This window comes from Aulonocara sp. 'chitande type north' Nkhata Bay, linkage group LG1, assembly GCF_057382095.1.
Source record: "Aulonocara sp. 'chitande type north' Nkhata Bay isolate Kocher_YH1m ecotype deep benthic linkage group LG1, A_spYH_male_GT1.1, whole genome shotgun sequence".
In the NCBI taxonomy this organism is placed as follows: domain Eukaryota; kingdom Metazoa; phylum Chordata; class Actinopteri; order Cichliformes; family Cichlidae; genus Aulonocara; species Aulonocara sp. 'chitande type north' Nkhata Bay.
This window is the reverse complement of record NC_141344.1, coordinates 8,995,610-9,022,196: the sequence shown is the minus strand read 5'-3', so window position 1 is coordinate 9,022,196 and position 26,587 is coordinate 8,995,610. Positions and strand designations below refer to the sequence as shown.

General features: G+C 40.3%; 1 protein-coding gene across 2 annotated transcripts in view; it reads left to right on the top strand.

The window, feature by feature from the left end:
• The window catches only part of garre1 (granule associated Rac and RHOG effector 1), a 41,472-nt gene that overhangs the window by 12,087 nt on the left and 2,798 nt on the right, over nt 1-26,587 (top strand). Inside the window, exons 2-14 of one of the 2 annotated variants that reach the window (XM_086259758.1) lie at nt 1,889-2,223; nt 2,758-3,326; nt 11,863-12,075; nt 12,667-12,807; nt 13,068-13,163; nt 13,528-13,689; nt 13,911-14,069; nt 17,731-17,828; nt 20,830-20,955; nt 21,040-22,151; nt 23,134-23,299; nt 25,522-25,659; nt 26,371-26,446. In XM_086259758.1, the coding sequence (XP_086115884.1) occupies nt 2,823-3,326; nt 11,863-12,075; nt 12,667-12,807; nt 13,068-13,163; nt 13,528-13,689; nt 13,911-14,069; nt 17,731-17,828; nt 20,830-20,955; nt 21,040-22,151; nt 23,134-23,299; nt 25,522-25,659; nt 26,371-26,446 (2,991 nt within the window). In that variant the 5' untranslated portion in view covers nt 1,889-2,223; nt 2,758-2,822. Of the gene's footprint in view, nt 1-1,011; nt 1,325-1,888; nt 3,327-11,862; nt 12,076-12,666; nt 12,808-13,067; nt 13,164-13,527; nt 13,690-13,910; nt 14,070-17,730; nt 17,829-20,829; nt 20,956-21,039; nt 22,152-23,133; nt 23,300-25,521; nt 25,660-26,370; nt 26,447-26,587 lie in introns of those variants that run through there. The other variant, XM_086259669.1, reaches the window with a different exon arrangement.

Sequence of the window (26,587 nt, the reverse complement as noted above, 5' to 3'; positions counted from 1 at the left end):
TGCATTACATTCTTGATACAGATGTGGGGTATTAGATCTTTGAATAAGCACTGACTAATTTAAATGTACAGCCAAGCTCCAGACTGGTCATCCTAGTTATCCCTGCAGGGTTTGTCTTGTAGTAATCACCCAGTTTTGTTTAGGAAAAGGTTGGCGTTAACATATTTCACTGAATCTTCGTCAATTGTAAACATGCAATACTTGCTGAACAAGTGTTGGAGATGAAACCTCCTGACTACGATGTACATTTGTGTGGTTGTTTTTAAGTAAGGTGTCCTTGTAGCAAATTTTCAAAATAATAACTGAAAGACTAACTACTGTAATGTAAGGGTTAAAAAAAATTGAAAGCACATTTCCCTTGTCCCTTCAAGAGGAGGTCAGTAGTTTCCCTTGGCTCTGTCTCTCAACTCAGTGGCCCAGGACAGATAAGGGTGGGCTGATTTTTGCTGGGCGTCCCCTCTGTTTGTGAAAGGAAGTGAGGTTTTGAAGGTCAGGCGAATGTTGGCGGAGATGCGTAATGGAAGCTACCCTGTATGTGGGACTACCACACAGCTGCTAAACCTACAGTGACAGCATCCTGGATGTGTTACCTAGCTGGGAATAATATATATTTTTTTTTATCTGCCGTTCCTGTTTCATTCCAAAACATAATTGTTTTCAGTGTGATGTTACAAGATAACAGTCAGATTTCTGCCTGGTATATGGAAAGCCGTTTCATGAAGAAAATGGTCGGTCAGGATCATGTTCAGTGTCCTATTGACTTTATTGTCATAAAGAGTGTCTGTTTTAGTCTTTAGTGCCACGAAGCTCTCTGCAAGTGCATAGCTAAGGAACTGGTTTAATGGGAATGTATTCTTTGTTCCTTCCTAAAACACTGCGACCTAAGATGAGAAAAAGGTTATTTTACACCTGCGGATTTAAGGCATGTTTCTTTTGGATCAGTTTACATGAAATGTTTATTTATTTAACTTATATGATTCCAGATTATGTTTAGTATTGTTTTATTGTCAGGAATCTTATTAACTGTGGTTTGTCTTGAGACCTTCTAAATTGCAAATCTTCTGACAGTCACAAGCTAGAAGAGAAGTGAGGCCAAATCCACTTTAATGTTAACAATATAAAATATTATATTCCTAATTCAGTGAAAAGGCCAAAGGGAGATGGAAAAGTCACACAGAATGAGAGTATTGTGACTCCTACTACGTGTAGTTCAACAGACCCCGCAGTGTCTTCCAACAATGGCTTCATGCAGGAATTTCTGTCTGCAGCTGTGTACTGCTAAACCAGACACTGCCAGAGATTCTTTGCACAGACGCTCAGTGAGGTATGGTATTAGTAATCGTCTAGAAATGTACAACTAAAGCACAGCTCTTTACCAAACTGTAATACAATATTAGCAGCAATTTCAGGGAATTGTGGCTGATCGCATCCTTCCCAATCAGTTTTCTAAAATAAAAGCCTTTGAGTGTCACTTCTGGTTTACAACACATAATGGGTAGTACAACTTTATGGTTGTGGTTTGATATCACTGATTGGATGTCACAGCAACTGAACAAAACTAAAGCAAGTTGATATTTTGTGGCTTGCCTATTGTATTGTAAAGTATACATGCTTTCTCTTATTGTTTTCCTTGTCACCATCCAGTAAAGGTTTCATACTAGAATATTAGTTGTTGTTTGAAGGCACATTACTTGACAGTTTATACCTGCGCCATTCTATGTACTAATCCTAAAACTTTAGAAGTCAGCTGAAATTAGCCATGTTTTGATTTTTGTAGAGCAGCCAGTTTATTTTAGGTTGTCACAGTAAAGCAGTTGAAATTAAGCTCATCCTTCCTCTTTGACATGATGTTAACACTCTTCTGTGTCTCTGCCCTTTCCTCCCTTAGGAAATGACCTAGAGGCCTTACAGATACATTTGTGCTTTTGTCGCTCTAATCTGCATCTGCAGAGAACAGCGAGATCTGGAAGCACACTTGTTTCCGCGGTGAGTAATATCTACCTCAGCCAGCAGACGTGGAGAAACCGGGAAGCTGCTGGAGACTTCTGACAGGCAGACAGAGCTATCAGCTGGCCGCTTGCTCACTGCCTGCCGTGTCCTGCTTTGTGAAGAGGATTTGAGACGGACTGGATCTGTCTGCCCTTCGCCTCCCACTGCTCCTCTGCCAGCCACTGCAAAAGAAAAGACGAAGCCACATCCTCTGATTCCAGCATTTACTTGCTTGTGTGTTGTTTTCCTTTTTAAATTGCCATTTTCCTTCCGTGCTGTTGACCAGTGTGTCATTTTCCTCGGATTCATTTTTGCTTTCAGCTTTTAAAATAATTTTCTACTTTTACTGGCTGAAGCTGGTATAGGTTTATATATGTAAATACATAAGTGTATATACTCTGCATACTGTATGAAGGATTCCCCCCCCCCCATTCTGAAGGAAAGTTAATGCACTTTAAAACTCGGCTGTAATACTTTCCTCCTCTATTATGATCGTTTTGTTTGAAGCTGAAAACAGAGTATCTGGAGCTGTGTCTTTGCTGTTTTTTAAGCTAGCATGATGATTTTGCAGCAGGGCTGCATGTGAGTATTTTACTCAGCTTGTCGGTTTTTGATCACCCTTCAGCCTCACCCACTTCTAAGTTGCCTCTCTACAAGGCATACTGAGATGAACCTCTGTGAGGTAGAATCCTTGAGCTGTCTTTATACCTAACTTGAACAGTTTCAGGGCCGTTGAATTTGGCGTTTTGTTTTTTTTTTTCTAAAAAGGACAAGAACACTTTGTGAGGAAAAAGAAACTACAAACAGGAGCTTCCGGTGCTGTTGCACCACCTATGTATTGTTGTAGTGCGCAGGAAAGTAAAATGGACTACAAGCGTCGCTTTTTGCTCGGCGGGTCCAAGCAGAAAGTGCAACAGCACCAGCAGTACCAGATGCCTGAGCTAAGCCGGACCCTGAGCGCCTCTCTGGCCTCCTCTTGCTCTGCCTCTTCACCCATGGGCACTGGGGTAGGCATGTCTGGCAGCTGCCACCCACCTCCTTCTGGCACCTCTACCGCTGTTGCCGATATCCAGCAAGGCATCTCAAAATATTTGGATGCTCTCAACGTGTTCTGCCGGGCCAGCGCCTTCCTAACAGACCTGTTCAGCAGTGTGTTCAGGAACTCTCACTATTCCAAAGCAGCTATGCAACTGAAGGACGTGCAGGAACACGTCATGGAGGCCGCCAGCAGACTGACAGCAGCAATAAAGCCTGAGATCGCCAAGATGCTGATGGAGCTGAGCGCTGGAGCCGCCAACTTTAAAGACCAGAATGACTTCAGCCTGCAGGATGTTGAGGTAAGTCTCCAAATCACACGCAGTCTTTCTATGTGAACTTTTAAAGTCCACATGGTTCACAAAGACAACGTCAGATTGTTTTGACTTCAGTAAAAAACTGCTACAAAGAAATTTTAACATCAATGTCTAAATTTTGTTAACTAAGCTCACAAGCTGGGGTACTAAAGTTAGCCATGACATACTTTATCATATTCATGCACTCTGGAGAGGGGGCTAAGATGCTTAGCTGGTCTCTGTTAGAATGCTGGCTTCATGAATCAGAGTTTCCGGGCTCAAATAACATTCTAATTCCCAATGTTAAGCTGGTGTCAAGATCTGAGGGTGAGGTGTGAAAAACACTGCGGATGTGAGAAGAAAAACAGTTTTTGTCACCACGACATCTTTCACCAGTACTAAATTTGTTGAAGTGCACAATGGTTAATGCAGGCTGCAGCAGAGGTGTTCCTTATGTAAGTTTAGTAAAGGGTCTGTAGACTGTTATCCAGAGGCTCACTGCTAATGTCATTATTATCTTGCTGTCTTCTTTTTGTATGTCTCCCACATTGTCTTTTATTTTTTTGCTGTAACAGTCCGGTGCTATGTATACACACAGTGGTGTGACAGATTTGTCATAGCAAGATTCATCAAACGGCATCCTGATCTGCATCTGTCATATTTTGAATAAAAACTGTGTTTCTGCTCAAGAGAGTTGAGGACTCTACAAAAGAGGAAATACATGGAGTCTATTGGAGACTAATTAAACTGTCAATCCAAAAAATAACAGCATACAAATCCTATAGTTCTTATAAAAACCTGTTCAACTTTTTGTATGAAATCTAGGCTCTGTTTGACAAACTCTCAACTCAAGCCAGGTTCTTGCACACAGGTTAAATAACTTGCATTACACCTTTCAGGACACAATGATAAAAAAGAAAATGGCAAGACTAAACAGGTACTTGTGTTTGTAATGGATAATAATCATCGGTTGATTATGGAAAATAAGGTATTTATCGTCGCAATTCCAGTTTTCAATTTTGCTGTAATTGTGTTGTCATAATAGTGTCTTCAAGGGTGCTGTGAGCATCGAGTAACTGAATCTTAATCTCTGCACCACACCCAAGCAGAAAAAAGCCCATATTTCCTAATGTTTACTATGCCTGCTTCTTTTAACCTGCATTGAATGCACATTTGTGAGCCCGTGGAACAACCTGTAAAAAATCATTGTGGCAAGGACATTCAGACCCAAGTACACACAAAATTGTTTCATGGGAGAAAACACTTATACTTGGTAGTAGACTAAAAGTTAGAGAAAGCAAAAAGTTGAATGGATAAATTTAAGATTTCCCATAAAAATGTTGGATCTGTACGAGAGCCATTTGAAACAGCTGATCACATTCGTCAGTAACATTGTAGTTTGAATGCATGTAACTGAAATTTGTGCCATTTCTGTTACATGCATCATTCGTAACATTGCGCACACATACTGTCCGATTAATTTGCAGTATGTGTATAATGTTAGCAGTGGTAACACCAACAGCCTTCTTTATTTGCAGCTTAACATCCACCTACCCATTCAGAATGTGGTTACACATTGCGCCAATGCTTATTCACCAGCTTGTTTCGACACACCTTATCCAACTGTTCATTTTCTAGATCAGAGTACTGCAGATTTGCACCAGCTCCTGGGGCTGTCATTCATCTTACTTTATTTTATTTTTTTACAACTTCCCGTAACACAATGAGGGGAACTGCTTCCTGATGGTGGCTGTGTAACATTTTAGCATCTTAGGTGTTGTGTATTAATTAAATATCAATGATTAATGTAACTCAGCAATCAGTATTTCTATTGCTGAATAGCAAGAGTAGCAGTGTTTAAACATCTAGTCTGGGTTTTTGTAGTTTGTGTAAAGATATTTTTATAGACTACACACAAATATTGGCAGAACTTAGACCAAGACTAGTCAAATTTCCATACCATTGCAGTGTGCCACAAATGACTTTGTATAGTTAAATACAACACTATAAAGCAAAAATTATGGGGATATTACTCAATCTATGCTACATGATAATACTTTATCATGTAGTAGGAGAGCTGCTACATTGCAGCGGCCAAGACACTGGAGGGCCTGCAGAACCTCAGTGGATGTGGCTGAGCCCAAAACAGGAAACACTTTTGCACCACAGTCGGTAAATCTGACTCTCTGTGGTCTTGGATATGCACAGATGAATATTAGAGGAAGCCCAAGTCTGTGAAAGTTTAGACCGCACAGCTTGGCACTCACATGTGCTGTCTAGCCTCAGGCATAAAAGGTACATTTGTTAAAATATTGAGAGAAACGTACTAATATTTTACTTTACAATGGCCTTTTTTCCAGTGTGTCAAATACATTGATCTCAGAGAAAACACTCTCCACAATAATGTTATGGTTGTAAAATGAAGGATAATGTCCCATGTGAACAAAAATATTTGAGGTAAGTAATCCAATAAGACTCCAGTATATTTTTTAGTAAATATTTTTTAATTTTAGGACAGTGTTTAGAAAAGTGCAGAGTTATCAGATTGAAGTGTACAGCATACGTGCACGGGTTTGTGATGAGTCATCTGCGGCTCATGTTTGTGTTTCGGTTTTGCATTGTTTTTAACAAAATATCTCTACTACTATCGGCCATGGTGTGCTTTGGTAGAAAAGAATTCGCTATACTCAGATTAGACTTGTTTAGACCCAGCTCATGATAATTGCAGCTAATTCAGTCTGTCTCGTACAATGTGTTGTGTTTGTGACTGTTGAGGGGATTTTCCTTTGTCTGCATGACTCGAGGAATGCTTTTTGGCAGTTCGATTTATTATGAGGTCTTCAAAAAGAACCAAATGCATTTCTGGTTTTGGAGAGTTGTGGTATGTGAAGCCCCCCCCCTTCTTTCCCTTGCTCACATCTTCTTCTCCTATTTCTTTCTTTTTTTTGCCCCCAGGCCTTTTTTCACCCCCTGGTTTGTTTTGTAGACCTGGTCTACAAAACAAACCTTCTTTTTCCAAACCACAGCAGAGCTTTCTGAGCAGTCAAAGTGAGTCTACTGCCAAATATGCATGAAATTGTCACGGTTTGTTTGGAGGCTGTTTGCTGAGCTTGTAAGTTTAAACCGCAGAGCAAAGACCAGAGGCAGATGGTGAAGTCCTCGCAATCAGAAAGACCTTCATGGCTGTTTAAGTCAGACGACTGAATAAGCACTCTCAACTTGGTGCACAATGGAAACACTGGAAAAACACCACCTTGGTCTTCAACTGTTAAAAACACGCTGAGGATAAACCTTTCAACACGGTTAAAACTAGGGACGTGGACAACATGCACCATACAGTCTTTCATGAGCGAGATTTTAATTTAAAAAAAAAAAAAGTCTACAGTCAGCCTAAACAGATGCACAACAGTTAGTTTGTAATGAAATATGGCATATCCTGCTGCTCACATGTTGGTGTAACAACATTTCTGGGCGTCCTTCTGTTTCCAGTTCAAACCAAAACAGATTAAAGGTTTAAAATAACCCCATGGAGTTTTTGACCAAGGGTGGGTCCTCTATCTGTTTGTATGAGAGCAAGCAGACTGACAATCTGATGTCCCCGATAAGGTGTGACGAAAAGTATAAGCTGGCATACACAGATGTAAACAATACAGGATTTAAAACATCAAAGAGCTAACTTAAAAAAAAAAAAAGCAAACTATATGATTTATAAGGTCTCTACAAATATTAGATTGTAATAAATAATAAAATAGGCTCTGGTTAGAGTGGCCTCTAGGTCATAGCAGGTCTCCAAAGCAGAGCAAGGTCCACTGTCACTACCTGCAGTTTAAGACAACACCAAGATGGCCAGCTTGGTAGCACTTCAAACTTTTCAAAATAAAAGTGGCATCAGTTGTGGGTGATGTCTTTCTCAGATGAATTTAAAAGATGAGTCAGTTTAACATTTCTGAATGTTTATCAAATATTCTTGGGCAGTCCATCCAAGTTAAAATCCATTGTTATTACGGTCAGTATGTGAGATTGGGCAATTAATGAAGTTATTAAATCTTGGCTTTTTCACAACTGAGAGAAATGGCAACGTTCATGTTTTATTCAATTATACTTGCGGTTTTTGACAACATGCGTGTTTCTTCAGAAAATGCGCGATAGTAATTTATAAAGAGTGTAAACAAACAATAACAACCAAAGAAGTGTGTATGATAGAGGCTGGCGCTCCATGTAACAGTTAGACCAAGCTTAATCTGCAATATCCTTTTCGTTTTACACAACGGAGACCGCTCTGCTCAAATCTGACAATCTAAGAGAAAGCATTGGAAATGAAGTATTTTTTTCTGTCAGATCATAATGGCCATTTTTAAAATTTTCACAGCTGACATCATCCTGATTGCATCAGATCTGCTAATATTTACTTTGAACCCAGCATTAGACCTCAAGAAAAAATGTGCTCGGCACGATACTTTATATATCTCTCTTAGCCTGATTGTTGTGCCATTTAAAGATGAACCCCATTTTAACCAAACTATGAGATTATATTGGATTTTTTTGTTCTGCTTATTTGGCTGATGAAGTTCCATCCACATGACTTTAGAGTCCCGCAGAACAGCTGTTTTACGTTTTTGAAGACTAGAATATCTAATAGGCCACTTCTGAGAAATGTAGGGGTCAGGATAATTGTGACCTTCCTGTTTCTTAGAAATGATTGTGTAAGGGGGAAGATGAACAGAGGTAGGCTGCTTGTTTTCTTTTGTAGATCAGACAGCAATGCAACCCCACTATGTAAGCATCTGGTTGTTGTAATAGCTTCACTCTCCTTTTACCCAGAAAAGGTCTGGACTTCAGGAACTCTACTCTCCCAGATCTGGTGTGGTGATTGTGCAGGTGTTCTCAGAAAATAGAAGTATAAATGTTGATGATTGATTCATGATTCGCCTTGTTTGGTTCTGAGGGAGGCCAGCATGAGCTTGGCTCTGCTGCACTCACTATTTCTCATATTTTCCATGACTGTGTGGGATACTGCACAGCCAATCACATGTGTTATCCATTATCTTATGCTTTAGCCATGTCCTCATTTTTTTTTCTTTCTTTGCTTGATTATAGCAGCCTTTGTAGCAGAGTAGTTTTTGATTTTTTTGTCAGCATGTGCTCATTTTGTTATCTTCATTAAGATATGCTGGTGATATCTACCTCGGCCCTCATTATCAGTGTTTGTTATGTTATTTTTCTGTTTGGCAAACATACTATATCTCCATTGAATAATTGACCTCTGATTAGTTGCTTTAACAGCAACAACAGGTGTTTCTCATGTAGTGTACCCTGGAAATGAGCCCGTATTTATCAGATCTCCAACTGAAGGTGGCAGGGGGATAGGCATCATATTATCCTACATAGTTTAGTGAATCTAAGAGTTTTGGCATGAACTTGCAGTTATGGATTTCATTTTGAGGACTGTAGCGACGGAAGTGTTGGCTTCTCCACCTTTTGCTGGTAAGTTGGAGTTCACTGTCGACTTTTGTACAGTTTTTTTTTTTTTTATTGGCCTCAAAGGATAAATGTTGCTCATTTCAGTGATCCAGTAATGATTTTCCCAGTACTACCATAAAGGTTTTTCAGTTAAATATCCAACAGATTGTCAGTAGATTGCTTTGGAATTTTCTATAAATATTTAAGTCCCCCAGACATTCTAATTTAATCGAATTTAACTCATTCTATTTTTTCCTCTGACTTCTCACTTTGCACCATCAGCAGATTGAAATATCACAACTGATTTATATAACAACACCATCTCCCTGATATTCATGGTCCACATTGATGTATCTTTGTGATGAGTTGTTCAGAACGTATATATGTAAATGTGTATTTGCAAAATTGAGAACTTACTTTAGTGTGGCAGCATTTAGAACTAAGCAAAGACTGTGATGATGCATTGTCATTGTAGATATAAGCATCTTAGCATACTGACATTAGTTTTTTAGTCTAGAGCAGAGCTGTGCCATATAATATCTCAGAGCCACAAGTTTTCCTCTGAACTTGTCTTGTTTCTTTTCAGTCCAGGACCAGCTTGTTGTTATTTTAGTTGCATTATGAGGAACAGATTAAACAAACCACATGATATACTGACATTTTCAACTTTCAGACAGGATACTGACTCTGAGTCACAGAGAAACTTCTTGTTTGGTAGTTTTCTTTTCTTTTTCTTTTGGTGAGCTTTCATATTGCTTGTTGCACACTATATAAAAAACGTTTCTTTCATACTTACAGGGGTTTTCCTGGCTCAGAATGTTCAGTGAGTTGCATTACTTTCTCTGAACTGTAATTAAAAAAAATGTAGTTAAAAAATTGTCGGGAAAGGTAGGTTCTCTAACTTGTTATGCTTGTTATAAGAAAACTCATTTTATAGTTCTACCTCAGGCTTGCTGTGGTAGAACTTTATTTATCCAATGCGCACACTGACTCAGAAAACATGTTGACATCTATAATTTTAAATGAGATTCCCAGAATCCAGTCAGTGCCCGAAGAACTGAAGTCTTGCAATCAGATTTTTATTTTTTATTTTTAATATAGAAAATGAGCCAGGAAGATACAGACCAATTAAAATAAGTTGAAACTGAGTTGCATCAGTAATTGGGAGGTATAGAAAGATTCAAACTGGTACTAATCAGAGCCTCATGGTGTAAGGTGTGATGATTCTTCAGTCTAAATATAAAAGCACATGTTTCAGTGTGTTTTCGCCTCAGCAAACAGTTCATCGGTGGAAATCAGAGTTTGTGCCAGCTCAGACTCTGCAAAAGATGCTGCTTAACAGCCTCTTCGTAGGTTTTCTCTTTTGCACAAACCACAATTAAACTTTGCAAAAGAACATGAAAAGAAGCCTGAATATTCAGAGGATATTTCTGGTCAGAAGAGCTCATATAAATTTGTTCAGTTTCTGTGAGGTCCAGCATGTTAAACATGAGCCCTGCTTGGAATACCACAGTGCATGGTCTTTGAATTTTTCCAGCACTGCTTTCGTATGGAGGATTGAGTGTGCCTTCAAAAAGACTTCATATGAAAAAATGGAAAAATAGACTAGAAGCTTGTCAATGAAATGTGTACCCACACATAACAGCGAGAACTACATTTGAGTTCCCGCTGTAATTATCGTAAACTTAAACAAAATCAATTTCATTTGAATTTTATATTTAGTTACTCTAAAGTTTCACTCTTGAGTCATTTGATATTTAAATGGAATCTGAATGAGGCAGTAAATTCCAAAGTCATGAGCATGTCAAATATGATAATTTATTTGGCAACGTGTCCTATTTTGTAGTTGTTACAAAACCAATGAAACTCCAAAGTCATGGCGGTTTTATGCCTCCAGTCATTTGTGCATCTTAGTTTTGGTGTCCGTGAATTGTGTTAAAGAATGAAGATGGCTTCGTTGTTGTTGTTCCTGTCTGCCATCATAAAGCAACTGCATATTTCTTACTTCAGAACTCAGCCCTATCCCTTGAGATATTTTCAGCAGGTATCTGAAAAAGAAAACCCTGTGACCGTAGCGAACCCACGGTGTCCTATTTCTCTTATTTTGCAAACTGAACAACAAACAGCTTGTCTGAACTCAGCAAGCACTTGCTTGGACACACTTTGTAGTGGAATGATGTCAGTTATTATTGTCAACTTTGCACATGCTTTTCCCACATGTGTGGAATAGTGGATTTTTCTCTCCTTGCTATAATGTTCTTATATAATTATCTATTTATCTATCACTAAAGTTTACTTTATCGTAAAGTTTAGGTTTGCTAAAATCTGGTAAAATGTTGTATTTTGGAAGTTGATGTATTGGTTATAGAGATTTGGTCTTGCCATCTTTCACATTACGATTCTTAAGTTTGTGTAAAAAAACAAATAGGAAATAAGGTAGCAAAGTGTTTCTGAAAGAGAACTTAAGTTTATTTGTTGGATAAGTTTGAGATTAATAGGGCATACAATCGTTGAAAGCAGTAGCCAGACTTTAATCTGCCTGGTATTCATTTGCTGTATGTGTGTATAAACAGTTTAATGGTTGTCGCTAGCATGTTTTTCAAAGCATTTATCTTAATATGCTGCAACTCGAGCCAAAACACATCATGCCTGCGCAACATCCTGCACCAAATTTACCGAAACAAGCATATATCACAGCTTTTGAGGTTTACCTGTCAAGCATGATGATGTTTTGTGTATAGAAAATAGTTGACACACTTCTTAATTCCTGGAACTTTATGGTTGAACAGGCAGGCAAATGCAAAAAAAAAATATTCGATGGAGAAATAACTTGTTGGTAAAGCAACCAGTCATTACTTGACGAATGCTTCATTAGATAGGCGCAAACAAAGCAGCAAGCAGTTTTGTTTTAATCAACAATAACGAAGCCCAGAGGCATGTGGACATACAGGATTCCACCTCTATGCTGAGGGCATCCATATTGTTTGGTTTCTCAAACATCTTGACTGAGCCACATTCAAATAATGAGTGCTCTTAGACTTAAGGTATGTTGTAACTGTAATCTCTGTGTTCTTTTTCCCAGGTACTAGGTCGGTGCTTCCTCACGGTGATGCAGGTCCATTTCCAGTTTCTATCACAGGCTCTTCAGAAAGTCCAGCCCGTGGCTCAGTCTTGCCTGGCCGAGGCTCTTGCCCAGGCCCAAGAGCGCTGTGCCAATGCCCGCTCCCAAAGCTCTGACCTTGGGCCCCTTACAGAGCTGGAAGAAGCTTCCCGCTCATGGAAAGGTGCAGCTGAGGTATGCAGCCACAGCCCCAGGACTTTTCCAGATCTAAGCTTTGGAAATGTGTGGTTTGTCTGTGTGAGGTGAAAAAAAACAGCTTGCTACACATTCCTGAAAAATGCCAACAATTTATGATTTCCAGTCCAAATTTCCTATTTCCTCTTTTCTAGGCTGTAGCCTGTCTGTAAACTTGCATTGCTATGTTCTTTAAAGCCTATCTCTATGTAGGAGAAGCTGTTTTGTAAGAGGACCCAACTGATCTCCTGGCTTATCAGTCTCCAAGGACCCTTTCAAGATTTGTTGTATACAGTGAAGCAGAGAGGAGAATAGTGGGTTGATTGATTTGTTAAACTCGGGCATGCAGAGTGTTAGCCCTGCAGGGAATCAGCCTGGATAGAGGGAGACACCAGAGGGCTCATATTTCAGAAGCTACACAAGATAGGGTTTTTGCAGCATTGAAAGAAAACTATCAGTATTATATTAGCATTATACATTTATTCTCAAGTACTTCTTGCTTGTGGTGAGATTTTGTTGCAGTGCAACATTTCATTGATGTTCCTGCTGTAAATTGACCCAGAGCTCTTTTGTATGCTGCTGTACCCTCAGGCCACGGCGAGGCTGAGAGAGAGGGGCCGGGACGGCTGCCTGGCAGGCATCCAGGTTCAGCAACTCTTTTGCTCCAACAACACAACCATCCCTGAGCACCAGCTGAAGGAGCTCAACATGAAGATTGACAGTGCTTTACAGGTGCAGTATGAGTGTATAGATCAGGCTAGGAAATGAGTTGCTGTTATTCCAGAGTTAGACATATACTGAGGTATGTTTTAAGAATCAAATGGACTTTGGTCTTTGAGGTTTTCTTTTCATTTTAATGGAATAATACAATGGAACTAGATGAAGTCTTATATTATAAAACTATAATATAATTACTTTAAAAAACCGCAGAGAGGAGAAATAAAAACTGTAACATATTAAAGTAACTGATCATTTTCTTCTTCCCTGTCCAGGCTTATAAAGCAGCATTAGAGAGCCTCGGTCATAGTGAGTATGCTCTGAAGGCAGGCTTTCATCTCAACCCCAAAGCTGTGGAGGCAGCCTTACAGGTGTGTTCACTATCACAAATTGTAACCTTTCCATGTCAAGGTGGCATGCTCCCCCCCCCCCCCCCCCCCCCCCCCCCCCCCCGTGTGTGTGTGTTCGTTCCCTTCCCTTCTGCTATTGTAGCGTGTTCGCTTAATTCTCCCGTCACTGTGGACTGGAGTTGGTGGCTGTCCACTGTTCCTTATACTTGCAATGATTTAATGCCTGTTAATTTCCCAGTAGCATAAAGTTTGTTTTTATGGTACTTGTATCATTTTAGTGTTGACACAGGAGTTGATTAAAGAATATTACGAACATATCTCATGTTTTTTGCTGTAATGAGTGTTTTGGCTGTTGTGTGTTTATATCCATGCGTGTGTCGTATAGGGTTGTTGCAGTGAGGCTGAGGCTCAGCAGGCGGGCAGGATGCAGACCACCTCGCAGCCCATTCAGTGCGAGCTGCCCACCATCCCCGTGCAAATTGGCTCACATTTTCTCAAAGGAGTGTCCTTCAATGAGTCAGCAGCTGAAAACCTCAAATTGAAAACGGTATGATCCTCATCTCGTCTACATTCTGTTGTTTTTTTTGTTTCATCATCAAAACATTTTTCAGTGTTTTGAGTGATAACCTTAGCAGATATGTAGGCTCCTGAAGTCTCAAGTTGTTGTTGTTGGGGGGGGGGGGTTAATACAGGTGTCTATATTGTAACATCAGCAAATATTTGTGATAGGCTGCTTTGGTAATGGACCGCCATGTTTTGTTTCTTTAGCACACGATGCTGCAGCTCATTAAGGAGGCCCTTGGGCAGAACGGAGTGACACCCAGAGATGACTCTCCTGTCACTGAGGTCCTAAACCAGGTCTGCCCATCCAGTTGGAGAGGAGCTTGCAAGACAGCTGTCCAGCTACTGTTTGCCCAGGCTGGTCTGGTGAGTATAGATGTTAGGTCAGAGCACCATTCAGTAGTGTTTGTAAGAATTTCAAAATCAATGGAAAAAAAAAATAAAGTGACTTTTATTATTATAAATATTCCTCTAGATTTTTCTCAGTTTTTCTAAATGCTTAAGAAAGTCACCAGAAATGTAATTTATTTAAGTTATTTTATGTGTCTATGCCAAATGATGACTGGTCTTGTTAACATCCACTGTGTAGTTGGTACCTCAGAACAGTGGATAGTAGGTGGAATACCTGTGTGAACAGGCTTCTTCACTGCCACTGAATCCTCCATCTGAGTATCTGGTGGTTTGGCTACTTACATCCCATTGTTTGTCCGACTTGTACTGAAGATGAGCAGATCTGTCTGCTTGCTTTGAGGCAGCCAGGAGGTGTAAACGAACACCAGTGACAGACAAAAGGGAAGAAGCATTCCTTCAGCATCTGGGTGAAGGATAGGCTCGTCTGGACGGGTCTGACGAAATTCAAACAAAACTCCCCCACCCTTCTGTTGAAAAGGAGAGTCGTGGGCAGAGCCATCAGCAAGTCTTTCCTCAGAGTAACACCAGTGTGTTTATGCTTCACTGTTTATTTCCTCTGTGTGGTCTGCCCTGCTTTGTGTGTCAAAACGGAGAGCTTGTTCCCGTCCAGCCCCATGCTAACTGTAAAACAATCCCTATATGATGAATGAGCGCTTTGCATTAGCTCCTTATCTGAGCCTATTACCACCAAACCCAAAATAGATCTTGCAGCAAGTAAGCATGGACACCCACCCTCGCACACGTTGTATCTTCTCCACACATTTACTCACATGCTCATTGTCATGCAATGCACCAAATATGACTCCCACAGAAATGTTTCTCCTCCCTGTTTTCTTTACGCTCATGTGACAGTTACAGTGAGAAGCACCGTTTCTGTTGTGTTCCTGGCAATGTTGCTCACTTTTTTTATGGCTGCCAGAGTGCACTAAAACAACACGACCTTGTCTGTTCTGCTGCATTACTTCTCTGTGTGTGTCTGTTTCAACATATCTGACCAACTGACTGCATCTGTGTGTGGTTCTCACATAGTTTGCCCCCCCCCCCCCTTTTTTTTTTTTTTTTTTTTTTTTAAAGGATGCACCTGCCTTTTCAATAACAATAGGGTAATTTCCTGCAATACAGGAAATGGACTCCTCCCACCTTCACTCCCTCTTTATGACCCAGCTACTCAGGTCTCAAGGAGCCAAGGCCACTTTCAAAGAACTTGCAAATATATTTGACTCCCAGCAGACAGGAAGGCTTACCTGTGTGTTGTGACTTGCTGATTAAAGTCATTCACCTTTCTCACCTTGAACTCTCGCTGCTAAGTAGGAAATTAATGAGAGGTACCAGTAACTAGCATTTGACTTCTAACTATTTTTCCACAACATACCATGCCTGGAAAAAAGTCTTAAATTAGACTGACATTTTCTTTGAGCATAAGTCATGTCCGGTTGCTTTTTAAGACTGTGTCAGTGTGTGTTGCTGTATATGTGAAGCAAGAAAACTTAAAATATAGAGTAACTTTTTTGATTTCTAAACTGTGACACATTTATATTATCTCTGACAGAACAGGTATACATTTTTACTTGATATAAAAGTGTCATGTAGCAGCATTATGTGTTTATTTCCTGAGTGGGCAGAACACGACAAGCCCAGGCATGTCTGACAGCAAGTGCCACATGTAAATGGTGAATCGACTGGTTCTTATATAACGCTTTCTACTCTACCTGAGCACTCGGTGTACTTTATAGCTCATTCACCCAAGTGCTTGTTTTCTGTGCTTAAGTGCTTTCTATCTAATATTCACACGCTGATGAATGCATCGTAGAGAAACCAGGGTCTCGCAAAGATACAAGAATACAATTTGAGTTTATCTTGCCCAAGTACCTCAAGTTGGGCCTTTTTAGGGTTTGAAACCCACAGAGATGCGGTGTTTGGAGAAAATGCATCCCAGCTGTCCGATAATCTTGACACATAAGGGATAACTAAGGGTTTTGACAATGGTCATGACAAATGCATATTAATGATCAAGAAAATGACCTCGCAGCCCATTTGTTCGTCAGTGGTGCTAGTTTCAGTCATTATGCAAATGTTTAAGGTTAAGGAAACCTGCATTCAGCTGAGGCTGAAGACGTCACTTGGATGTGTGATGAAACATTTCTCCCACTAAAAATGCTACATCCAGATGAACAGAATCAACTTTTTGGGTTGTCATGAAAGTGTTTTACTTCATCTGACAGAGTATATACACTTGTTTGTTTACTCATAGTTGCCAGAGTTTGTCTCCTCTACATAATGTTTAGTAGGTTTTTCACTTGCACGTACAGAAATGGCCAACAAGTTAATGTCACGTCGTAAGCGGTCACGTGTCCCCAAAATCTCTATGCAAGCCTCCAAGGATGGTTTGGTAAAAAGGGAGCTACTTCAAATACTTCAAACCTCCAAATAAGCACAATAAAAAGCAAGAATATGCAAGAAGTGCAAAATAGGCAATAAAACTGTTCTCACTAAAGGAGGAAACGGCAAACTTGTTTCACCAGTTAAGGGTCGAGCATGAAAGGAGGAGATGCTAGCAGCTGGTGACATGTAGACCCTGACCAGTACAGGATTTTAAAAGTTCTATATTCCAATATATCAGCCACTATATTTATTTTTCTCAGACATTTGAACTATACATAGATTTACTAAACATTTGTCATGTGTAGTTATTTCTGAGTCCTTGCTAAGATGATATGACGGTGCACTTGAGAAATGTTTTTACGCCAAAAACAATCTTGTCACAGGAACTTGCGGATTACTTTTTTCCTTCCAATTCTGCCCAGATCAGCTGATTGTTGTGTTCGTGGCGTTCCAAACATGGCACTAATAGGGAAGTGCTTATGAAGTTATTTGCACGCTTGAAGAAGTTGATCCTGGTTTTTCAAATGGTGCCAACAGGGAAGTTATGCAGTGACCTCTGGTGGACAAAATATGCAACACTGATACTGACTGAAGGGTGTTTCTCCCAGATCTTCTTTACTTTAACTTCATTTTAACCTTAAATTTAATTTAGAAGCCATTATAAATGCAGATATGAATATATGAGCACAAAGATAATATTTGCTGAGAATTGGTCTGAACTGATATTTCCGGGGGGACAAACTGTGAATGAAAATTTCTGATATCGTTAGATGGTGGTAAAGGAGGGTTTTAATCAGCTGGGTAAAATTGTAATTGTATCTGTCCGTATTCTGTAGGGTTTTGTAGAGTTGGTGTCTTTATACTCGCCAAGTTTGACGTCACATATTTGTAGCACTTTGGACGGTCTTGCATTTCAGTTTTTGTAACCTAGTGCACTGGACCACTGCACTGCAGATGGGTGGAAGATGCGAGTGTACGTTGGGTCAGTTTTTACCGCGATTTTAATGATAGTCCTGTACTGAAGTTAAGAGAGCTACAGATATACAGAGGGAAATGGTGCAACAGTTTGAAAAGAAAAAACTTCGTGGAAAATAAAATAAAAAATGGCAAAAAAACTTAGCAGCAATCCAGCACAACCTTTTTTTTTTTTTTCAGAAGATAAATCACAATAATGGAAAGAAATGGCAGGAAAGGTTAAGATGGCTAACAGAAGGGTATTTCTGTGTCCTGTCAGGTGGTTGTCGATACTGCGCAGATTGAGAACAAGGAGGCCTATGCTCCCCAGATCACTCTGGAGGGATCCAAGGTGGTGGTCCAGGTTCCTTCTACATGGTGAGTACAACGTGAGAAATGCAACACACAAGTTGTTTTTATGAGTTTTTTTTTTTTTTAACGTGGCATATAGGTAATATGTATACATTCTTTAATTGTTTTTGTTTGTATACATGTTATTCAGCCTTTTTGCCAGGAAATCATAATTAAAACAGGTACCTGGGCTGTTTACTACAGTCGCAATCAAAAGTTTAAGATCACTTGAAAAATGGCAGAAAATTATATTTATATTTTATTATATTTTGCATTGTTGGATCTTAACAAGCTTCCAAGTAGAGCGTCAACAACAACAAGAAGAAACAGGAGTGAGACAAAACAATTTTTGAGCATGCATTTTATTGAAGACAACACTTAAACTGAAACAGTTTAAATAGTTAATGTTTTACAGCTGATCAAAAGTTTCAGACCACATGCCTTTAAAAGGTGAAATCTGTGCAAAAATGTGGATTCATTGTCATTTTCTGTCAGGTAGTCACACTGTCATGACGTTCTGATGGTAAAGGCGAAAAACCTTTCCCTTTATGAACGTGGTCGGGTTGTTGAACTGCATAAGTAAGGTCTCTCGCAGTGTACCATCGCTGCTGAGGTGGGGCGCAGTAAGACAAGTCATGTGGAATTTCTTAAATGAACTTGAGGGTTATGGAGCAAAAAAGTCAAGTGAAGACCCAAAGAAATTTCACCAGCAATGAGGCAGAGGATCCAATTGGCTGTCTGTGAAGACACTGGACGATCCTCGACCCAAATTAAGGCGGTTAGTGGTGCCAACTGCAGCCCCATAACATCAGACTGCATCTGAGGCTGAAGGGGTTGAAAAACAAAAAACGTCTTCAAAGGCCTCGTCTCCTTGAGCGCCACAGACCTGACCGTTTGGACTTTGCAAGAGAGCACCAAACATGGGACATTGAAAAGTGGAAGAAAGTTTTATTTTTTGATGAGAAAAAATTTCACCTTGATGCAACGTTGCTGGCATGACAAGCAGATCCCAGCAGATGTTTTCTATGCGCCACAGTGGGGGGAGCGCCATAACGGTCTGGGGTGTTTTCCTTTAATGGAACAATGGAGCTTCAGGAGGTGCAGGGGTGTCAAATGGCCGCTGGCTATGTCCCCATGTTGCAGAGAGCATCCTTCATGACTGAGGGCCCTCATCTCTGTGGTAATGACTGGGTTTTTCAACAGGACGATGCTACAGTACACAATGCGCGCAGGACAACGAACTTCTTCCAGGAGAATAACAGGGGGTCATCCTGCATGTTCCCCTAATCTAAATCCAATTGAGAACCTTTGGGGATGGATGGCAAGGGAAGTAGATGCCCTTCGTGCAGCCATCTTCAACACTTGGAGAAATGTTCCCAGGCACCTCATGGAAACGCTTGCATCAAGCATGCTGCAACAAATTTTTGAAGTGATCAATGGTGGAGCATTGTTTTCAATAAATTGCATGCTCAAAAAATGTTTTGTCTGACTCCCCTTTCTTCTTGTCGTTGAAGCTTTACTTGGAACCTTGTTAAGATCCAACCATGGAAAATGATTTTTTTTCCCCCCCATTTTTTAAGTGGTCTTAAACTTTTGATTGGGACTCTATCAGTTCTTCGTCACACTGGCTTTTAATAAGTGTAAATTTAGTCAACCTTAAAAAGCTGCATCCCAGTGCTGTCTTATTTGGCAGTTGGTTTTATGATGGCAAATATCCGCCGTAGACTGATTTTTATTTATTTATTTATTTTTTAAATAAATAAAATAAGATTGATGAGGCCAACCACTAGTTTTTGAAGACAAGTTATGATGGCTGGAACCAGACAGGATGAAAGACGGGCTGGATCTTATTGTGAAACAGGGGACAGACATGAGCATAGTCTGCAGTCATCAGAAAAGTGTTTACTGAGATCACAGACCAAGAGAGCTGAAAGTTTGTTTTTTGTTTTTTATTTGTTTTTTTATAAACTTCTTTACAACAGGAAGTCTTTTTGCAGCCAGAAGAGTTGCCCCCTGCTGGCCATTAACAAGAATACAGGTTTAAAGTATTAATGTGTTGGCTTCACTTTTCAGAGCCAGAAGCTTTATTCATCCTTTACAAATTCTGTGGCCAATGCTGATGTTTAAATAGATGACAAAAAAAACAAACAAAGAAAAACTGCTCTTACACTGCAGAACTTCAACTTTACTCATTTATAGCATCAGCTGTAAATTTTCAAGCACACCTACACATGTGCTGACTGAGCTTTGGGTAATAAATCAATGCATTAGTATCTGAACCTTTTCATTGTGGGTTTGTGAGCAGACAGCAGAATTTACAGTCCCTTAGTAAACAGATAAGTAACATACAAATCTAGACTGTTGGAGACAGTTGAAAATTGAAGGCAAGTAAATTGAAGTTTTATGTAACAAATCAACACATGCTGTTGATTTGGACGGTTTTATACAGACTTTAAAGCTTAAGGCTCAAGAGGGATTGAGAATGTGTTTGATATAAAATATTTAATAAACAGTGAAATGCTGGTTAGTGCCTTCATACTTAGGTAGTATATAAGAGATTTTTGTGTAAATGATGTGTACTTTAAAACTAAGCCATATCATTGGTATTTGTGGTGTTAGAAAAGTCAAACTGGTTTTTGATTCAGAGCACTTTTATAATGGTCCTGGAAGAAGGTGTTTCTCAGAGGCTTTTATTTAACTGACTTTTTTTTTTTTTTTAAAGTTATGTACTCTAATGCAGTGCTGATATTATGTGTGTTGTAAATCAAGTCAAACTAGTCAAAGCAAGTATTATTTTAGGGAATAGGGGAAGTATTTCTTCTTAAAACCTCTGTGTCGTGTCACAGTACATAGTTTTGTGATGAGTTTGAGTTTTTTATTTTAATAAAAGGAAGTGTGGGATCTTTTCTTGTTTATAAATATCACATGCCAGATATTCATCTCACCTGAGCCTTTATGTGTAAGACATACTGTTGGACTCACAGATCATGTCCTGTCCTGTTGTGAATGTTTGTGTCTTTGGGTTCAGGTGTTTGAAGGAGGACCCAGCTACTATGTCCTTACTCCAGCGAAGCTTGGACCCAGAGAAGACACTTGGTCTTGTAGACGTGCTTTACACAGCGGTGTTTGACATCAACAGGTGGAAGGAGAGAAAGTGAGTAGATGTTAGTAATGATTAACGATTTCATTCCATGTTTTGACTAGCTAACACACATTTCTTTTCTCCTGTCCACAAAAGAGAGCAAGCCTTGCCCACTATTCAGATACAGCTACAGAGAGAGAGCCCAGACTATGGCATCCCCACAGACTTGCCTCCAGGTACCAGCTCCAAGACCTCTAGTGGACTGCCCAAAACTATATCAAAGCTCACTTCCAAGTTCACAAAGAAAGTCTCATCCAGCTCAAATAGCGGAGGCAGTTTTTCCATCCCTAGTACTCCATCTCGCAGCATGCTAACAACCAGTAACTCTGAGGACAAGGCAAAAGGCATGGGCCACAGTGATGGGAGGCTACAGAGCATCCTGCAGATGGGCAGCCTGCCTTGTACCTCTGACTCCACTCAACAAAACCAGCTGGCCAACGGTTCAGTTTCTGAAGACCAGGGGATGAACCTGCCCACAGACCAAGAGATGCAGGATGTCATTGACTTTCTCTCAGGATTCAACATGGGCAAATCCCAGCAAGCCTCACCCCTGGTCAAGAGGAGGAACTCTGTGGCTTCTGCTAATCCTGCTGAGCTGAAGCCCCCAAGTGGTCCTTCACAAGCCACCTCATCAATCTCTCACAGTGCCCTGCAGCCTCCAGCTCAGACCCTGCCTCAGCCCCAGCCTCAGCCTCAACCTTCACAGCCAGTACAGAAACAACAGCCTCAGTCTAATCCACAGCCGCCTCCCCAACAGCAACAACAGCCCCAGCAGCAACCCCCTCCTCCACCACCTCAGCAGCCCTCCCCACAGGCCCAGCACCTCTACTACCAGCACCTCCTGCAGCCCATCACTCAACAAGCGCCTCCCCCGCAGCTTCCTCCCCAGCAAACCCCACCCCAGGTCTTACCACAACAAAGAGTGGCAAGCAAGTGGCTGGGCACTTCTGGACAACAGCCTCCGCCGCAAGGACCCCCAGCAGGGCTATCACCCCTAGGTCCCATTGGGCAGTGGGCATCATCTGGACTGCCAGACTTGAGCTCAGACCTGTACAGTCTGGGCTTGGTCAGCACCTACATGGACAGTGTCATGTCAGAGATGCTGGGTCAGAAACCCCAAGGACCTCGTAACAATACATGGCCCAACCGGGACCAGAGTGAGGGAGTGTTTGGAGTCCTGGGGGACACATTGCCCTTCGACCCAGCAGGTGATGTTTACCTTACAGTTTCATGTTTGAGTTTACATCCATATGAAACAGAGTGAACATTTATTTATATAAGAACAGCTCAACTCTTTAAGTTAAAAAGAAGGCAGACACTCACATCCAGAATATGAAGAAGTTGAGAGCACAAAAATCAGCATGACTAAATTCACCATTTTTGTTACTTGCATTATGCATTTTGGTAGTGATATCCATTAACATATTATGTTCTTATTAAATAAACAAATAATGTTGATTGTGATGAGATGAGGGAACAAACCAAAGAGCCTTTTATTTAGTTTTCTTTCACTGGGTTAGGTTAAGTTTCAGCTAATCCTGCAGCATTGATGGCACTGACTTTCATTATTTTAAAACCTCAGAGAAGCTTAGTAGTGTCTCTAACACTTTGAAAGGTATAGCTGGAGACAAATGTTCAGGAAAGGGGTGTGGGTGGCCTGAGTCTCCCTACAGTACAATCAAGATGAAACCATTAAGAAGATGGTAGTGGGTATCAAGCTGACTGTAAAAAGTTTTTAATTTAAATTCAAATCTTAATCGTGTCATAAAAGAAAATTAGCTTTCAAACATCAGCTGATATCAAAAATAAAGATGCGACTACCAGACAAATATTACTACAGTGCATAAAAGACACTGTAATTTGACTAAATTGAGCAGATTTTTCTTAAAACCTGAAGGGTGACATAAGACACCTGATATAAATATTGGTCAGGTACGATGAGAAGTTGTGGCTAAAACTGTAAGTTGGTGATGTGCGCTGAATTTAGCTTGTGTCAGTTATATTTCTTACAGTGCAGCACACTCTTTTGATTGCGTCGAGGCCCATTGTGCAGAGTTGACTTAAGGCTATTGTGATTTTTCTGCTGTGGTAGACAGTCTGGCTGAATAGATTGAGCTCCAGGGAGCGAAAGAGAAAAGCTGAGGGTGTCAGAAACTCATAGTTGTGTTTATCCTCCCTTTCCACGCGCAGTTGGCTCGGACCCGGAGTTTGCACGTTACGTCGCCGGCGTCAGTCAGGCCATGCAGCAGAAACGGCAGGTACAGCACATTCGCCGCCCCAGCAACACGCGCAGCAACTGGCCAATGCCTGATGAGCAGCACAGGACCTGGTCCCACCCAGAATACTTCAGCGAGGGGTTGGTACCCATACATCTGCTTTTACCACTCATTCATTGCCAGACAAGTTGACATTTTAGCACGTGTCCCACATAGGGATGTTTAAGAATATATAATGACCCTCAATCAACCAAGCTATTTCAACTAGAATCAGAGTAAGGGCCTTTTTATTATGCATGGTTTTAGTTATTCAACCTATGCTGTTTCATTTATATGTGACAGAGATTCTAAAAATGCTCTTATGTTATTGGTTAAAAAACACCAATTCTACAAATAAATTACATTTTATAATATGTGTCTATTACTATTTCAAAAACAGCTGGTCTTTGGTTCAACAGTACTAAAACCCAAAACTTTGGGTATGTCTAAGTAAATTCTACAGTATTCTGTTATCAGTTTAACTCAAAAAATATCAATAAACAAATTGTAATAAAGTCATCATGTTTTTCATCCTTTTCCTTCCATGCTTCTATTTAAAACTGAACCTAAACAAACCTTTGTAGAAAGGTCATTTGTTTATTATTGGGATCTGACCAATCAGTATTATATGTCAGTATTAGCTGTTTGCCAATCTATCTCTGTCAGCATTCATAAGCTGATAAATGAAAAATTAAAGAAAAGAAACCATGTTATGAATATTTACTTAGTTTGTCATAGTTAAGGTCATTCATGCATGTAAACCAGTAATAAGAACCGCGGCAAATGTTAAGATCATTTCTTTATTTTTTGTATGTCAGAAAGCAAAAGAAAATCAGTCAATCAACAAATGTCAGTTTTGGTCTTAAAATTCAGTTACACTCGGTCTATTGTAGGTAAAGATCTTAACATCAAACATTCAATTAAAAAAAGTATTTTTCTAATAAGACAAACTGGTAGTGAGTTGTTTTTAGGAGGAGTCTTTTAGCAGCACTGCACTTACAGGGGTTGATTTATAAGATTTTAGTGATTGGCTTTAAGGTTTGTTGTGACCAGGTTTCAGATAGCATCTCAGAGCTGCTCTCCCCTGCCACTGTGTGCACAGCCTGAGGCAGATAAGAACCTTCTTGCTGTTGATGTCTCTGAATTTAAGATGAGCAGATCATGGTTCTGCTGTTGGAACACCTAAGCTCTGGATAAATCTGCCTGAGGAGCTGTTATCATCTTTTAGCTCAAACATTTGTTTCTGCTGATATCATTCCTTTGATTGGCCAGCCATGGTTGCATTCCTGACATTGTTTTCACTTTGAGAGTCTGTCTCTGTGTGTGTGTGTGTGTGTGTGTGTCATTATGGCAGTGCTCCTGTGAGGCAACTAGCACAAAGGTGTTTTTGAGGACTTTTAAAAGTGTTTGTTTTGTCCAATTAATTTAAATCATGTAAACAGCATCCAGAAAGTCATTTAGGAAAAAAGAGAAATACACTATACAAAATAAAGTAAAATGCAGTACAATATTGTTCTATCTTCTGTTGATGTAGCTTTGACAAAATCATATACTCTTAACCACAGATAAATAAATGCTTCCAGAGCCAAGAGCCTATGAAGTCAACAGTAAAGTGTGTACAGAGGTCAGGGCAGGGGGCTGCCCCATAGATTTTTGAGACTGGAAGTCTTTTTGCAACCAACAAAGGTCACCCCCTTGTGGCCATTGCAAAGCATGCATGTATCAGCAACTTCACATTTTAAAGCCAAAAGCTGTAAATGACAGCAGTATGCAGCATCGTGCTGATTCTCAAATGTGACAAGTACAGATCAGTGCTTTCCTGTTTATATGTTTGCAATGCAGGGATGTCTGACTTTTGGTAGTTTGAGAACCAGCATACTGATGGGTTTCACATATGGTACATTTGTTTTGAAATGTGAAAGCTTTCATCGTCGTGGGCACTGGCATAGTTTTAAACTGTCAAACTGTGTCATGTGATGTTTTGATTATGTTTTTAATTTATCCAACATTAGCAATAAGTGAGGCATTTAGCATGTTTATCCTGGGTGCTCTTGTTTAATTCCACCCACATGTGACACACCATCCTGCTCACAGATGCAAGCAGATAGAAGTAAACAAGCCATCATTGCAGTTATGCGATCTCACTTTTAAACCCTATGCAAAAATGTATCACTTTTATGCAGCTTTTGCTTTGAATAAAGGCCGAGAGATACTGGGCTTTAAATTCATATGTTTAAGTTGTCTAATTTTGTTGGTTTTGTTATACACAGTTTTTAGTAACTAATAGAGAAATTGCTAACACCTTCTCTGGTTGTGCCCACAGTGATGCTGTAAACAGTGGTTGGTCAGCCAATCAGGGGGACTCGGCCAGCTCTAGTGACGAGACATCTTCAGCCAATGGTGACAGTCTGTTCTCCATGTTTTCTGGGCCAGACCTGGTAGCTGCAGTTAAACAAAGGCGGTAAGTCTGAAAGTCATCCACTTGTGGTGTTTATCTTGTTCTGTCTTCCTGGTTTGGTCCTTATGGAGCCCCGCAAGGGACATGGGAGAAGAAAAAATAAAGCTGAAGTTTTGCAAGATCTTGCAAAAGTTTTGGCCGCATTCTTCAGAGGCCGCCAGCTTGAAGCTGACCGGGAGGTCAAGGCACGATGTGCCGGGAGTGTGGTGTTCCCCCCGACTGTAGTGAGCCTCGACCTCCCGTTAGCTTCGAGATGGTGGGTAACAGACGTCTCCTAAAATGTCGGAGCACTTTTGCAAATATGTGATGTCATGATAAACCGAGCAGATATTTGACGTTTACACAGCTACATTCACGCCTCAAAATATCTTAAAAGTTTATTTTGTGACCCACAAAGCGTAATATTAAAACTAAGTAGCTGCCGCCATTGTTGGAAACGAATTGGCTGGGCCGCGCTATGAATTCTGGGATAGGTTGGGTTACGAAGGATACACTGACTCGGCCTTCAAATGTGACCTGCAAAGTATGCAGTCTATTTTGCGAGATCTCGCAAGACTTTTGTTTGCAAAGGCTCATCGTAATTTGTTTTTCTCCCATGTGTCTTTCGTGGCTCCGTAGGTCATCGTGTTTATCTCAGTAAAAATATCTGCTGCAGTTTAACATTCATCAGATACTCTTTGTGAGTATGTTCAGTGTAGATTTCTCTGTCCTCAGGAAACACAGTTGTGGTGAGCCTGAGGTGTGCACTCTGCCTTCACCACCTCTCCATCACATCGGCGACGATAGCCAGGTAAAGTTTGAACCCCTCTGTGCCAGTGAAATGTCACACTTCATTTTATTTTACGCTGGACTAATTATAGATTCCTGTGTTTAAGAATGGTTCAGGAACTCCCCCAAAATAATAAATGTGTCAAACGAATGTGAACAAACA